Below are 14,778 nucleotides of genomic sequence, written 5' to 3'. Positions count from 1 at the left end.
AGTATTCTATTCTCCCTTCAGTGCTACAGGTTTTAAAGAAGTTGATTGACAGCTCCAATGACCGCTCAGAAGTTGAACTCGGTAAATTCGCTCAGATCATCGGTGTATATGGTTTTGTACTCCGGTGTTCGCCCACGAAAATACCGGCGATTGAGGAGTTCTCCAACACCCAAGAACCAATGTATTCTGACCAATTACCTGTCTTGAATAGTCTACAGGCAGTGAACAATATACATTGAAATGAAAGTTATAAACTTGGTTGAGGACAGGCCATTAATTAACAGTTCAAATTAAATAGCTTATTATGGATGAGAAGTCCTAATATTTCAGTTGTTGTGTCTATTTACGTGCGCTTTTTCTCATCCGTTAAGTTAAAAAATTGGTCAAAAGCATGGATCATGGTGCTATATTGTCTGATTGGGTTAATTACGAATTTCCTCAAAGAAACGAAGCATTGTGCTGTCCAGCTTCACAGTCAAAAATCGCCGTTTCCCGGGTTATAAAACGTACGCTCGTATAAACGAATGGAGCCACGCAGCGTTTAAACCTCGGAGGTTGAACCAGAATCGCCTGGGAAAGAGCCATTCACTGGTGAAGCGGTAGCCGGGCCTGTCAAATTGGCGATGAAGACGGAAGCCAATGGGTTACGAGCGCATTTCACCGGCTCATGTACGGGGAAAGGAAGGTCATGGATCGAGGAGTTTATGAAGTTCTAAATTAAGTCAACTTCTTAGACACGCCCTAACATATTTGTCTCTGAGTTGATACCAGTTAATTTTAATTCAACCAAGAAGTCTCGCTAGCTCACGCTAGTTAGCTAGTTAAGCGTTAGTTGACAACACTGAATCATCAGCATGGCGTTAATCTTGTTTACGAGGTCTCGAGCTCCATTGATGAAAACGTCGAGGTCGTTAAAGAGCGAATTTCGTAAAGGTAAGAACATTCTTGATTATATGGAAACATGTCAGAATGAATTGACTTTATCTTTGATTATTTAGGATGGCGACCTATTGCTTGTCTCCTAGACAGAATAAACTCTTAACATCAGTCATCATCATTCGTTACAAGGCCAGTTGCTAGCGAGCTAACAGTAGAGACGTCACATATAGCGTTATGTGAATAATGTGGAAGATGAAGGTTGATTATTGTGGAGTTCGAGCTAGTTTATTTCCAATAGAATGGGAATGGCACTTTGTGTGTGTGTCTTATGATGGTCCTAGTGATGGCCCTTTCATGCCTATATTAATCATTTTACGGTACCTCAGCGAGCAGTGCCCGACTGTCAACTCTGTTAGCAAGTGATACAGTCTAGGTTTATGTAGTCTTTAGCAAGGCGGCTAGTTAACAAGAGCTACTTGCACCCCAGTTTCAAAAACCCGTTTTAACCGTAAATATTTACCAATTTACACAAAGATACGGTAACATATGGGTTCATTTACATCACGTATTTGTTCAAGTCAAAACATGATTGTGAAAAACTGAATATCTAGCTATCTTCGTACTTCGAATAGAAATCTTGAAGCGGGTAGACCTACGTCATCCGTGGCCAGGTTATTTGAGGACAGCCTATGCTACACTGCCACCCTTCTACCGCTGCAGTCTGCCAGGGCACTGTTTCTGTCTCCGCATTTTACGAGGAAAAATCACCCGATCCTAAAAAGCCAACTTAAGGCTGGATAGACAAATGTTATATTTGTAATTAGACATTATGGTAAACCAGTGTGTGATAATCAGTTTCAGTTTCAAAGGTATTGAACATGTCTGCTAACTGACAGGCTGGCCCAAGGGCTTGTAAGTATGGCTAAATTAGGGTTCTTTTGACAGTCTTTGTGGCCTTCAGGTGGGTCATTGTACAAGGCCAGAGGAATATTCACAATCTTGAAGGCATGTTTGTAGTGATAAGCACAATGAGCTTTAGTGTCTCTGTGTCATCTGTTATAGACACAGGAGTAAAATACAGGTTTTGGAAGCTGTTATAACTGGCTGGATCAAGCATATCCACACTACAGAGCAGAATAAAGTAATATGCTTATTCTATTGGTCCTAAGCATACAGGAGTTGGCATGGCTGTGACTAGTCTAGTCAGGCAGAGCGAGGTCACAAACATATCTATGTATGTGACAGGGGCAGTGATTTGTGGGCTGCGGTCTCCTCATTATGCAACAAAGGGCTATAAAAAGATTTGGGAGGGGGACCGTACCTGGTGTTCAGCCCAGACACAGGGGTTTCCATGTGAGGGAAGTCAGGCTTGGCCTCAGATGAACCCAGCCCAGACAGCCCTGCAGTCACCCCTCTCATCCCCATCACTGCAGCCCCCTGTCCCCAGAAAGCGTTTTGAATTACAGAAGGAGGGGGGGAACAGGGGAGAGGCTCATCAGTATGTGTGAAATTGCGACATCCCTGCAATGGACTATCTAGACTGGCACTTGGACCTTGGAGTCTAGCTGTGGAGTAAGAACCAGGGAAGTGATTAGTCAGGGTTACTGATGTGACCAATGTCCAGCCTCCTATCACCTGCTGAAGGGGTGCTGGGGTATTTCCTCACCCATTTACATTTAGTCATTTAGCAGACGCTCTTATCCAAAGCGACTTACAGTAAGTATATCTAGGAGGCCATGGACGAGGGTGAGGACGAGGGATGTTAGTAAACGTCCAGGGTGTTAAGAGACGTGTTGAAATGTTTTGCGACGTTGCGAAAGCAAAGGAACATCCTCTTGAAGCGTTTGGTGTGTGATGGAAGGATCTGTATGAATCCTGAAGACAATACAGTGCTGTCGGGCAGCAGGCTTCTGTTCACTGAATTGTCATTGTGACAATTTCCTACATCAATATCATATTGCTTGCTGCTCATTTTGTGATGGGCTTTTCACCCGAGATTTGGCATGTTTCTTTGGCCTGTTCAGGGAGTGTGTTCAGGCTCTGGTGTAAGAGATAGCTCTCTCATGCAACCCTATTACAACTCCGGTAGAAAGCTGTGGTTTATGTAACTCATTCCAGGGCATTCCAAGGGAACACAGAGCTGTATTCTTAACAGTGAGAAAGGTGATTGGATTCCAGTACACTCTGTTACGCTCCACCTAGCATGTAGCGTACAGGCCTGGCTGTGCTGGACATATGAGGGGCTTAGAAAAGGATACAACCTGCTGGTAGAGGCCTGCTTTTAGAGGATGTTGGTACAGAGCTAGAGATGGTTGCAATAGAAAATAATGGTCGTGTTTAATCATTTAATAACATTGCAAATGAATGAATGAAATCAATTACAAGGCAAACATGTTTCAAAATTAAGGCTTTAAATCTGACCTACTCTACCATGATCATTGTGAATCGGAGAGAAAGGAGAAGGAGGACAAGGGAGAACTGAGGAGAAAGGTCTCAGGAGAGGAAGAATCCACAGAACAATGCTTCACCATTCCTTTTATACACAAAAGCAACCAATCAGACCACTTCTTGACCCTTATCAACATATGACTAGCAATGCTACAGTAAGTTACACAATGGGGGTGTGAGAGCCATCCGGTTGAGCCCCTGTCGAGCAACTCCAGATTTTAGCATATGAGAGGTGGGGGCAGGGTGACACCCAGCCTTACACGTGACTCAAAACTGCGGTTGGATCTGAACTGTCAACTGTGTTGTGATCCTTTGCACCACTATTTGCTGGGGTGCATCTACCGGCTGAACACTACTACATAAGCACTGACAGCAGCAGCCCCCTCAACTACTACAGGCCAAGTTACCCAGACATCAATAACATAAACTTACTAAATAACATATTTTCATTAATTCACCAAAATGAAATCTGCTAAATACCGGAAGAGAAAAATCCACCGCAATGGATTCATCCAATCTTTGCTTGCTGATATATTTGACATGTGGCCCAACCCCATGGTGGAGGCAGTCTGTTGTTGACGTAGTCTAGTCTGCTTCAGTGACACAGCAAAACTGTTCAGCTGTGAATGTTACTGGGAAGATCATGCAGACACATTATGTATCAGCCAAGGGTAAATATAGCCTGGTTTGGTGTGTGTGAGATTCATTTTGTGGTGGGGGATTATCATCAACATGCGTTTGTCTCTCCAGGGAAACTGCAGGATGGATCCAGCCTCAGCTGTTCTGCACTCAAGCTGTCCATCCACAGGTAAGATCCTGTCAGACGGTACGGACACTAGGACCATGCGTGCGTGTGGAGCTGGGAGGAGGCAGGTCCGGATGTCTCCCGACTGGAGCTGTTCTTCCTAACTTCAGCCTCTTCTTCTCCTGTAGGGATGCTCTACAGGCTGGCAGTGTGGCCCCAGCCCCTTCTGTCTGCCCCCCCCTGCTCCTCACAGAAGGCCTCCTGGCCGCAGACCCCCCCCGGCTCTACTGCATCATGGCAGCCAGCTCCTCTTCCCAGCACCCCTCTTCCTCCTCCCCGTACCCCACCCTGGCTGCAGGGGTCCGCTGGACGATAGCCCGGCCGCAGACGCACACGCAGGTGCGCTGGATTCATTCCTCGGGGCGGCACTGGGACAACTCCAAGGTGGAGAGGTCCCTGCGCTCCCTGAAGGACAAGAACAAGAAGCTGGAGGAGGGCGGGCCGGTGTACAGCCCCACCCTGGACTCGGACGTGGTCAGGAGGACCATCAGGCAGCGCGTGCTGGACGAGGTCAAGCACTACTACCACGGCTTCAGGCTGCTGTGGATCGACACCACCATCGCAGGGCGCATGCTCTGGAGGGTGCTGAACGGGTCGCCGCTGACGCGCAGGGAGAGGAGGCAGGTGAGCCTGGGGGGGTTTGGTCTCTGGGAACGGCGTGGTTAGAAGATGCCAGGAGGGAGAAGGGCGGTGGGTGGGGGGGGGGGGGGGAAGTGATCTGGAAGGGAGGAGTTGACACCATTCTCCATGTTTTGAAGAAGTTTCATGTTCATTGATTTTCTCACTATTCGAGGGCAGTTTTGTGGACAGTGGGGTGCATTTGAATGCAATTGCGTTTTTCGCCATTCCATTTCTGTGTCCGTAATTCTGACTCCAATAGATAAAACGAAGGCTGGGCCTATCTGGGTGTCAAGGGGTAGGGTTGGGATCTGGAGGCCAGTGTCTCATGTAGGTTAAAGGTCTGGAGGCCAGTGTCTCATGTAGGTTAAAGGTCTGGAGGCCAGTGTCTCATGTAGGTTAAAGGTCTGGAGGCCAGTGTCTCATGTAGGTTAAAGGTCTGGAGGCCAGTGTCTCATGTAGGTTAAAGGTCTGGAGGCCAGTGTCTCATGTAGGTTAAAGGTCTGGAGGCCAGTGTCTCATGTAGGTTAAAGGTCTGGAGGCCAGTGTCTCATGTAGGTTAAAGGTCTGGAGGCCAGTGTCTCATGTAGGTTAAAGGTCTGGAGGCCAGTGTCTCATGTAGGTTAAAGGTCTGGAGGCCAGTGTCTCATGTAGGTTAAAGGTCTGGAGGCCAGTGTCTCATGTAGGTTAAAGGTCTGGAGGCCAGTGTCTCATGTAGTTTAAAGGTCTGGAGGCCAGTGTCTCATGTAGGTTAAAGGTCTGGAGGCCAGTGTCTCATGTAGGTTAAAGGTCTGGAGGCCAGTGTCTCATGTAGGTTAAAGGTCTGGAGGCCTGGCCTGTGTGGTTCCAGGGGATCAGCAGAGGCTGAGCAGGGATCCAGGACTTTTCAGACACAGTGTTCCGACTTGTTTAATCCAAACCCTCTCAGCCCTTATGGGATCAATTATAGGAAATGAGCCCACGGTGTCAGTGTGTTCTGTGGGTACTGCTGCAGGATTACAGCTCTCCAGGAAGAGCCATTACCCCCTCACCTCCCTGGTGACTCTAACTTACTTGACCAGCAATCCACAAGGCCCAGAGACTAAGCTAGCTTACCACAGGCTTCCACGACTAGCTGGTCTAGGCTAGCTAGCTGCTTTGTCTAGGCTAGTAGGCTGCCATAGGCTTCCATTACTGGCTTAGCTGTTCTGTGTGTGTGTGTGTGTGGCCATAGTAACGTGCCGCTCTGCTCCTGGCTGCAGCACGGCTCACGTTGAAACACGAAGCTCTGTCCTCACCCAGAGAGCAGCAGGTTATGTGAGGCAACACCATTCTGTCCTCTCCCTCTCCTCTTTATCTTTCATGATACATCCAAAGTTTCGTCTGAAATTCCCTCTGGAATGCATCACAGGGGTGGTCTTAGAGGTGACAATGAGTGAGGCCACATCCACACCATCATGTGACCTAGCCTGGCTCTCCTAACCCCCCCCCCCCCCTCCTCCTCCTCCCTGCAGAGGAGAGGGGGAGGGGAGAGCTGTGGTCAAGGGGAGGGGGGAGGGAGAGAGGGAGAGGGGTGGACCAGAGGGACAGATGGGGGATTGATGGGGTTAACTCCTGCTTATCTCAGAATCTGATTCATTATCTTGAGACTTGATGGTGCCCATCCTCAGTTAGGGATCTGTGTCTCCTAACTGCCCCCCCCCCCCCCCCCAGCCCGTACCTCCCCGGCCTCTACCCCGGCCTGGAACACAGTTTTCTTTTCTGTTGAGAGTTGTTTTGAACAGATGTTGGTTTACAAGCATGCTCACTGTACCACATTGAATAACTAGCCAATGAACTAGGGGGGGAAGGCCGGTTGCCGTGGTGATGTATGGCCAGTAGGTAAGAAGTGCTGACTAAAGAAGTGCTAGGCCTATTATGGGATGAAGTGGGGTGATTGTTGAGAGGGACAAAGAGAGGGGAGATTGGGTGGGGCAACATTTCCCCCCAAACCGCTGCCCCCTGCTGGATGGATATACACACTTCATCAACACCTGATGGCATCACTTGACATCAGGGCAGTGGTTCTCAACCCTGGTCCTCAGGGACCCCGTGTTTTAAACACACCTCATTCAAATGAATGGGTCGTTATGAAGCTCAGCAGAAGCCTGGTAACAACAGATTCATTTGAATCCCTTTATTGAATTATTATGTACAAAATTGCTTTTATGACTAGATGATGTGGAGGTTGAGTACTTTTTTCGTTATCGGTGATCTTATAAATGTTGGTACCAAAGCCACTGAGAAACTCATCACTATCTGCATCACAGGCACGGAACTATGATTCCGGATGATCTGTGTGTCACTGACATCCACCAACTGCATCACAGGCACTGTGCACTAGTGTGACCTCAATGTGAAGTGTTGCGATGCAGTTACATGCCAGTTGATATAACCTTAATGTAAAATGCCAACCCAATTTGTTATGCAGAACCACACAACTCACGACACACACTTCGTTGCAAATATTCCCCCAGTTCCTGAGGACTTGCGCTGACGTCTTCAGACTCCTCCCCTTCCTGGTCTTCATCATTGTTCCCTTCATGGAGTTCCTGCTTCCTGTGGTCCTGAAGCTCTTCCCCAACATGCTGCCCTCCACGTTTGAGACGCAGTCTAAGAAGGTACGGTTCTCTGACCTCCTAACCCTCAGCCTTTCTCTGACCCCCTTGTTCAGCCGGTGGAAGGTCATCTTTATTAAGGAGGCTGCCTCACCTACACATAGCCCTAATCCCATCATAAGCCTTCGCCATAGGAACTGTCCCTACCCATAATCCCCTGCTGCCCTCACTCTTTCTGACCCAGGTGGAACCCTTACCTCAGTATCTAGACATAATGGTGTCATATCCTCTCTTATACAATCCCCTGTGTTTGCGTGTGCGTGTGTGTGTGTGTGTGTAGGAGGAGAGGTTAAAGAAGGAGCTGAGGGTTAAGCTGGAGATGGCCAAGTTCCTCCAGGACACCGTGGAGGAGATCGCCCTGCGCAACAAGGCGTCCAAGGGCAACGTGACCGAAGAGTTCTCCACCTTCTTCCAGAAGGTACCGTCCCCGGCCTCTGTAACCGCCCCCTCCTCTCGGTGCATCTCCCAGCCTCTCTAACGGCTCTCTGTGGCACGTGCGTGCGTGCGTGTGTGTGTGTAGATCCGAAACTCAGGCGAGCGGCCCAGCAACGAGCAGATCATCCGCTTCTCCAAGCTGTTCGAGGACGAGCTGACCCTGGACAACCTCACGCGTCCCCAGCTGGTGGCGCTGTGCCGCCTGCTGGAGCTGCAGTCCATGGGCACCAACAACTTCCTGCGCTTCCAGCTCATCATGAAGCTCAGGACCATCCGCGCCGACGACAAGGTCGGCCTGCCTCCCTCTCTGTCTCTGCAGCCTCACCAGACCGGCGCTCCCCCTGATGTGTGTGTGTGTGTGTGTGTGCTAAGCAGCTGTGTGCTCCGGTCTCCAGATGATCTGGGAGGAGGGTGTGGACAGCCTGAGCGTGACGGAGATCCAGGCAGCGTGTCGGGTCCGGGGGATGAGGTCACTGGGGGTGACGGAGGAGAGACTGAAGGAGCAGCTCCGACAGGTGCTCACGCACGCACCTCACACACTACACGCACCTCACATACACACCTCACACGCGCCTGCCATAACATCTCCCCCCTTGGTGTTGTTGTTGCAGTGGCTGGAGCTGCACCTGAAGCAGCACATCCCCACCTCCCTGCTGCTGCTGTCCAGGGCCATGTTCCTCCCCGACACGCTGTCCCCCGCGGACCAGCTGAAGACCACGCTGCAGAACCTGCCCGAAAACATGGTGCGTCGGCATGGCCACTCCTACTCCCTCAGAGCTTCAGTTTGCCGCTGGAGCTTTTGCTCCTAAAACTGCTCAAGCATTTTTTGTGTAGGGTAGTATGGTTCCCCATATCTTTGTGTCTCTACTCGTGTGTGTGTTGGACTCCTGATCTTTATTGTGCGTGTGTGCGACAGGCCAAGGAGGCCCAGTTGCAGGTGGCAGAGCTGGAGCTGTCCCAGGTGGACAACAGGACCAGGCTGGAGACCAGGCTGCAGGAGGAGGCTGCCCTGCGCCAGGACCAGCAGGACAGGCTGCTGGAGAGACAGAACGACACCCTGGACAAGGAGCTGGCTGCCAGGGTAACACGCAAACACAGGACACACACAGGAGACAGACCCAGTCACACACACACACTCACACACAGGACACAGACCCAGTCACACACACACACAGGACACAGACCCAGTCACACACACACTCACACACGCACACGCACACGCACACACAGGACACAGACCCAGTGACACACACACACACACAGGACACAGACCCAGCGACACACACACACAGGACACAGACCCAGTGACACACACACACACACACACTGGGAGCAGGATGAGGACATGTCTTCCTCCAGCAGAACGGGGCGGTGATGGACGCAGAGGCCAAGAGGAGCCAGCTTAATCCTGAGCGCGCTCTCTCCAGTGTGGACACGGCAGAGACCCTCCGAGACACCGCCTCGGTCCTGGAGGGGGTTAAGGTAAACACACACACACACACCACTACACACACACACAGCCACATACACACACACTGCCTGCCATACACGTACAGCCCTGACTCTCACACTGCCCTCTCACCTGTGTCTGACTCATCTATCTCTTACTCACCTGTCTCACACAGTTTGAGTGGCAGAAGTACATCCATATTCAGGTCAGATTCCAGGCTCTGACCCTCCCCTGCCTAGTGTAGGCTGCCTAATGCAGGCTGCCTAGTGCAGGCTGCCTAGTGCAGGCTGCCTAATGCAGGCTGCCTAGTGCAGGCTGCCTAGTGCAGGCTGCCTAGTGCAGGCTGCCTAATGCAGGCTGCCTAGTGCAGGCTGCCTAGTGCAGGCTGCCTAATGCAGGCTGCCTAGTGCAGGCTGCCTAGTGCAGGCTGCCTAGTGCAGGCTGCCTAATGCAGGCTGCCTAATGCAGGCTGCCTAATGCAGGCTGCCTAGTGCAGGCTGCCTAGTGCAGGCTGCCTAGTGCAGGCTGCCTAATGCAGGCTGCCTAATGCAGGCTGCCTAGTGCAGGCTGCCTAGTGCAGGCTGCCTAGTGCAGGCTGCCTAGTGTAGGCTGCCTAGTGCAGGCTGCCTAGTGCAGGCTGCCTAGTGTAGGCTGCCTAGTGCAGGCTGCTTAGTGTAGGCTGCCTAGTGCAGGCTGCCTAGTGCAGGCTGCTTAGTGTAGGCTGCCTAGTGCAGGCTGCCTAGTGCAGGCTGCTTAGTGTAGGCTGCCTAGTGTAGGCTGCCTAGTGCAGGCTGCTTAGTGTAGGCTGCCTAGTGCAGGCTGCTTAGTGTAGGCTGCCTAGTGCAGGCTGCCTAGTGCAGGCTGCCTAGTGCAGGCTGCTTAGTGTAGGCTGCCTAGTGCAGGCTGCCTAGTGCAGGCTGCTTAGTGTAGGCTGCCTAGTGTAGGCTGCCTAGTGCAGGCTGCCTAGTGTAGGCTGCCTAGTGTAGGCTGCCTAGTGTAGGCTGCCTAGTGTAGGCTGCCTAGTGTAGGCTGCCTAGTGTAGGCTGCTTAGTGTAGGCTGCCTAGTGTAGGCTGCCTAGTGTAGGCTGCCTAGTGTAGGCTGCCTAGTGTAGGCTGCCTAGTGCAGGCTGCTTAGTGTAGGCTGCCTAGTGTAGGCTGCCTAGTGCAGGCTGCCTGGTGCAGGCTGCATACTAGACTCCAGGCCTGTGTGTGTCAGTGTTGAAGCTCCCCCCTCTGCTCCGCCAGGGCGAGGAGATCACCAAGGAGGAGATCGACATGCTGAGTGATGCGTGCACCAAGCTGAAGGAGCAGAGGAGGCTGCTGTCCCTGGAGAAGGAGGAGCTGGAGGACCTGAAGGACGACGTCCAGGAGTACAGTGAGGTGAGGCACTAGCCCAGCATGTCACTGTCCAGTCTGGATCTTTTCACTGCAACTCCGCATGGAGATTTAGGGAATTATGGGGATCCGTACGAGTCACAGAACATGATGAGGAACATGTTTATGACACTTTAGAACAAATTGCAGAATATGTCGTCAATCGCTAATCGAAGCGGTGACGGTGTCCGATAGGAATTTAAGCTTCTATCGCTCAACCCTAACACACCTACACACACACACCTACACACACCTATACACAAACACATCTATACACACACACACATATATACACACACACATCTACACACACTGCAGCTCCTCACCAGGTATGTAGCAACACCGTGACCTTTGTCTGGGAACTGCTTCCTGTGTGTGTGTAGGATCTGGCAGACCTGAAGAAGGAGCTGTGCAAGTCTGGCCAGCAGAGGGCAGTAAAGGAGTCCATGGCCAGCAAGCGCCTGTCCAAGAAGGTCAACCACATGATCGGACGCATCGGCAAGATCATCACAGAGCTGGAGCACGACAAGGTGGTGCTGGACGGCCAGATGGACTGCGACACCACGCCTCCTGTCGGGTAAGAACGCCCACTCTATGGAACGCTCAACACCCTTCTGGAACATTATTGAAGCGCTAAACACCTTCTAGAACATGCCGGTAGAACCGGTATACGCATTCGAGAACAGTTTAGAATCCCTGCCACACTTTCTGGACACACGCTTCATCTCGTGCCAAAAAAAACGATGAACACATTCTAGAACATGTCGAATCCCCGAACACGTTCGAGAAAAGGCTTAATCTTGTACACTTAATGTTTTAGACCCTACACGATCACTAGACATCGTCTATAACATGTATAATCAATCAATGCAAATGATAGAACATGCCTCTTCCTGTGGAATCCGAGTGTTGCTAGTAGTCATCCATTCTGGCCACCAGGGGGTGCTGTTGGAATGTATCCAGCCCTGTTGTACCCTGATGTAGGTGTTGCAGTCTAGTGTCCAGTGATGCGTGTTAAGAGTGGTGTGGAGATCAGTCTAGTGTCCAGTGATGCGTGTTAAGAGTGGTGTGGAGATCAGGCTCAGCCTTCAGGCTCCTCAGTTCCTAACACATCTGTGTTTCACAGATTGTTCTCTGAGAGACATAGCGCCCCCCGCAGGTAAGACACCCTGCGCCCCTTCCCCCCCTCGCCTCCAGGTGCGCTCTGGGCCGCCGGGACTCACAGCACTCACCATGTTGGCTCTAATCATGAACACAATAACATCGTGAGGAGGGAGACTGCTTGATTTGACATTTTGCATTTGGGATGTTTTTCTAAAACTCTGCATCTATCGCGCGGATGCTCCGAATGTGCATTCCTGATCACTACCATCAGACAGACAGCATCCCGATTTTCTTTGAATTTTTTAACATTTTTAGCTCAATTATTTTCATGAATTATAATTCGCTACTCAGTCATATATTGTGCTTCATTGCATATCAACGTGCAGAGCCTGAGGGATAAGCGATTTCCAAGCTGAGACTAGTTTTGATTGACGTGCTTCCGTGCATGGGAGCCTGGGTGTGGCAGGCTGAGGCCCCTCCTCCACGCTGCGGCGGCCAAGCCGACCCAACGCCTTCTGGATCAGTGTGTTCCTCTTCCGCAGGGAGAACCTGGTCAGCATCAGCGAGCTCATCAGCGTCATGCGGCAGATCCAGAACATCCCGGAACACAAGTTGCAGAGCATCGCTGTCGCCCTTGACGACAACAAGGACGGCAAGGTGGACATCGATGAGGTCATCAAGGTACCAAAGGCAGGGCTATTGGTGATGTGGCAGGTTTCTCTCTCTCTCTCTCTCTCTGTTCTCTCTCTCTGGGTTCTCACTCTGTTCTCTGGGTTCTCTCTGGGTTCTCTCTCTCTCTTGGTTCTCTCTGGGTTCTCTCTCTCTCTGGGTTCTCTCTGTTCTCTCTCTGGGTTCTCTCTCTGTTCTCTCTCTCTCTGGGTTCTCTCTCTGTTCTCTCTCTCTCTCTGTTCTCTCTCTTGGTTCCCTCTCTGTTCTCTCTCTGGGTTCTCACTCTGTTCTCTCTCTCTCTCTCTCTGGGTTCTCTCTCTCTCTGGGTTCTCTCTCTCTCTCTGGGTTCTCTCTCTCTCTCTGGGTTCTCTCTGGGTTCTCTCTCTCTGGGTTCTCTCTCTGGGTTCTCTCTGTTCTCTCTCTCTTTCTCTGGGTTCTATCTCTCTGGGTTCTCTCTCTCTCTGGGTTCTTTCTCTCTCTGGGTTCTTTCTCTCTCTGGGTTCTTTCTCTCTCTGGGTTCTCTCTCTCTCTGGGTTCTCTCGCTGCATTCTCCATGTGACGGCTGTGTTGTCCATGCAGGTGGTGGAGCTGATAGACAAGGAGGACATCGACGTGTCCACCAGCCAGGTGGCAGAGATGATGGTCTTGCTGCAGAAGGAGGAGAGGCTGGTGGAGAAGGAGAAGGCCAAAGACAAGGCAGAGAAGGAGCAGGCAGCTACGCAGCTATAACAGGAGCTCTGGCTGGGGGTCACCCCTCCGTCCTGACCCCCCCCCCCCCCCCCCCATCACGGTTACCCCACCAGCTACACCTTCCATCCGTCATTGGCAGGTGCCACCTAAATGTGTCTAACAAAGAAATGTCCTCCTACTCCAAGTTCCTAAAAGCTGGTGACTAGCTTCTAAACGCACAAAGGTAGAAATAAGTACAACTAATTTACTACCTGGATCTAAGTATTTTAGGGTTTTTTCAGCAGTTAAATGGTTGTTCTCCTATCTTGCACTGGCTGGAAAAGCTTTGCTAAAATTGGTTTTGAAAACAAGATGTTGAAATTTGATGTGAATCTTTCTTGCCTTTTTAAGTGAATTCAAACGCAACCATTCCCCAGACACGCTTCTTGACCGCACACAATCACGTTCACCTCCATCATTCCACTCAGACGACGTACCATTTGCTTTGATGTTTTTGTTTGGTTTGCATCAACGTGTTTTTGATAAACGTATAATTTATTGCAAATGTGACATGGAGGAGTAGCACATTAGGAAGGTGGACGTGCTGATTGGGTGCTCGGCTCTCACCAGGGCTGGATGTAAACGTGCAGGGCGGAGGAAAGATGGACGTGCAAGGTTGAGGAGAGGTAAGGTAGAGAGAGCGGAGAAAGTTCTCACAGTGTATTTGCACTACAGTGGGTTGCCTGCTAGACGAGCTGGAGCTGTGCAGAGGTATTTGGAGGTGTCCAGGGGATACCTGGAACAGCCTAGTGGGCATCAGGGATATCTGGGGTATCTGGATGTGCCCTGGGGTATCTAGGGCAGCCTGGGGGTATCTGGATCCCTCAGAACAGCATTCTCATGGGCCGCTGGTCTCCAGACTTGGCCCCGGCACTATTGGGTCCAGAGGCATTCATATTTAAAGCAACAAGTAAACAATACTAATTGCTTTTAACTTTTGGCGCTTTTATGAGACATTTTGATTGTGTACGATATAATATCAAAATAATACGTTAGGACTTTGAGATGACGTATTTGGGAAGCCTTTTTCCCCCTGTGGGCAGACGTGAAGCTGTTTCCGTTGCAACAGCTGCTTTTGTCTGAGTCATTAGTTGTCAGAGGCGTGAGAAAGTGGAGACCAGCACGGTAGATCTGCACTGAACCCAGCGCTGCCGAGGTCTCCCTGTCCCCCGCTCAGACGAGTGTTCTCTGCGGTCAGTGACGATGACACCATACTTTGGTGAGAAGCTTGTGTTGTAGAAGTGTTGAGTTGCAAGACGTGTTGCTGTCAAATTGATTTGCTCAGAATGTATACGTGTTCTCAGGACCCTGCAGCTAATGCCAGATGTATAGAATAGTAGAATGTATTCTCTGTTATTTATGCATTTGAACTGAATGGAGCAGTATTGCAAAGACGAGCTTCAAGTAATATGAGATATGGACATTAAGTAACTGAGTCAATATGTTTGTTTTGCTGACTTGACTTGAAATCTGCACAGACAAAAGTATATTGGGACATAAATCAAGCGTTTATGTAATTGATTAACCTTTACCAAAAATAGCACACCAGTGTTTTTAATTAAATGTTTTTGATCTCTGAATGTTTGCGTAGCATTTTTGTTTTTTATGTTGTCATGCTGCATGTCTCAATC

At 50.3% G+C, this 14,778-nt stretch overlaps 1 protein-coding gene across 6 annotated transcripts; it reads left to right on the top strand.

Annotated features, from left to right (window-relative positions):
• Window positions 1–506: 506 nt before the first annotated feature.
• On the top strand, window positions 507–14,727 carry letm1 (leucine zipper-EF-hand containing transmembrane protein 1). Of its 6 annotated transcripts, none has more exons than XM_062468804.1 (16): window positions 507–933; window positions 4,078–4,135; window positions 4,261–4,756; window positions 7,246–7,389; window positions 7,667–7,804; window positions 7,907–8,110; window positions 8,217–8,336; window positions 8,433–8,564; window positions 8,738–8,902; window positions 9,181–9,303; window positions 9,447–9,476; window positions 10,517–10,651; window positions 11,029–11,222; window positions 11,772–11,804; window positions 12,292–12,430; window positions 12,998–14,727. In XM_062468804.1, the coding sequence occupies exons 1-16, from the start codon at window positions 855–857 to the stop codon at window positions 13,145–13,147; spliced, it is 2,340 nt and encodes a 779-aa protein (XP_062324788.1). In that variant the 5' UTR covers window positions 507–854; the 3' UTR covers window positions 13,148–14,727. The 6 variants fall into 6 exon arrangements, with proteins under 6 accessions (XP_062324788.1, XP_062324789.1, XP_062324792.1 ...); XM_062468805.1 differs by having other exon boundaries at window positions 508–933; window positions 9,184–9,303; XM_062468808.1 differs by lacking the exon at window positions 11,772–11,804 and having other exon boundaries at window positions 508–933.
• The last annotated feature ends 51 nt before the right edge of the window (window positions 14,728–14,778 follow it).

The sequence above is a fragment of the Osmerus eperlanus genome, chromosome 9 (assembly GCF_963692335.1).
Source record: "Osmerus eperlanus chromosome 9, fOsmEpe2.1, whole genome shotgun sequence".
Classification (NCBI taxonomy): domain Eukaryota; kingdom Metazoa; phylum Chordata; class Actinopteri; order Osmeriformes; family Osmeridae; genus Osmerus; species Osmerus eperlanus.
The sequence above is the reverse complement of the archived record's forward strand: the minus strand, read 5'-3'. Positions and strand labels throughout refer to the sequence as shown.

What these genes read in the sequence shown, in the direction of transcription:
- letm1 (XM_062468804.1), top strand. Translation starts at nt 855, where the DNA reads ATGGCGTTAATCTTGTTTACGAGGTCTCGAGCTCCATTGATGAAAACG. An exon ending in CGGTCCTGGAGGGGGTTAAG is followed by an intron (nt 9,304 to 9,446) that starts GTAAACACACAC and finishes TGTCTCACACAG; the next exon opens with TTTGAGTGGCAGAAGTACAT. An exon ending in ACGTCCAGGAGTACAGTGAG is followed by an intron (nt 10,652 to 11,028) that starts GTGAGGCACTAG and finishes GTGTGTGTGTAG; the next exon opens with GATCTGGCAGACCTGAAGAA.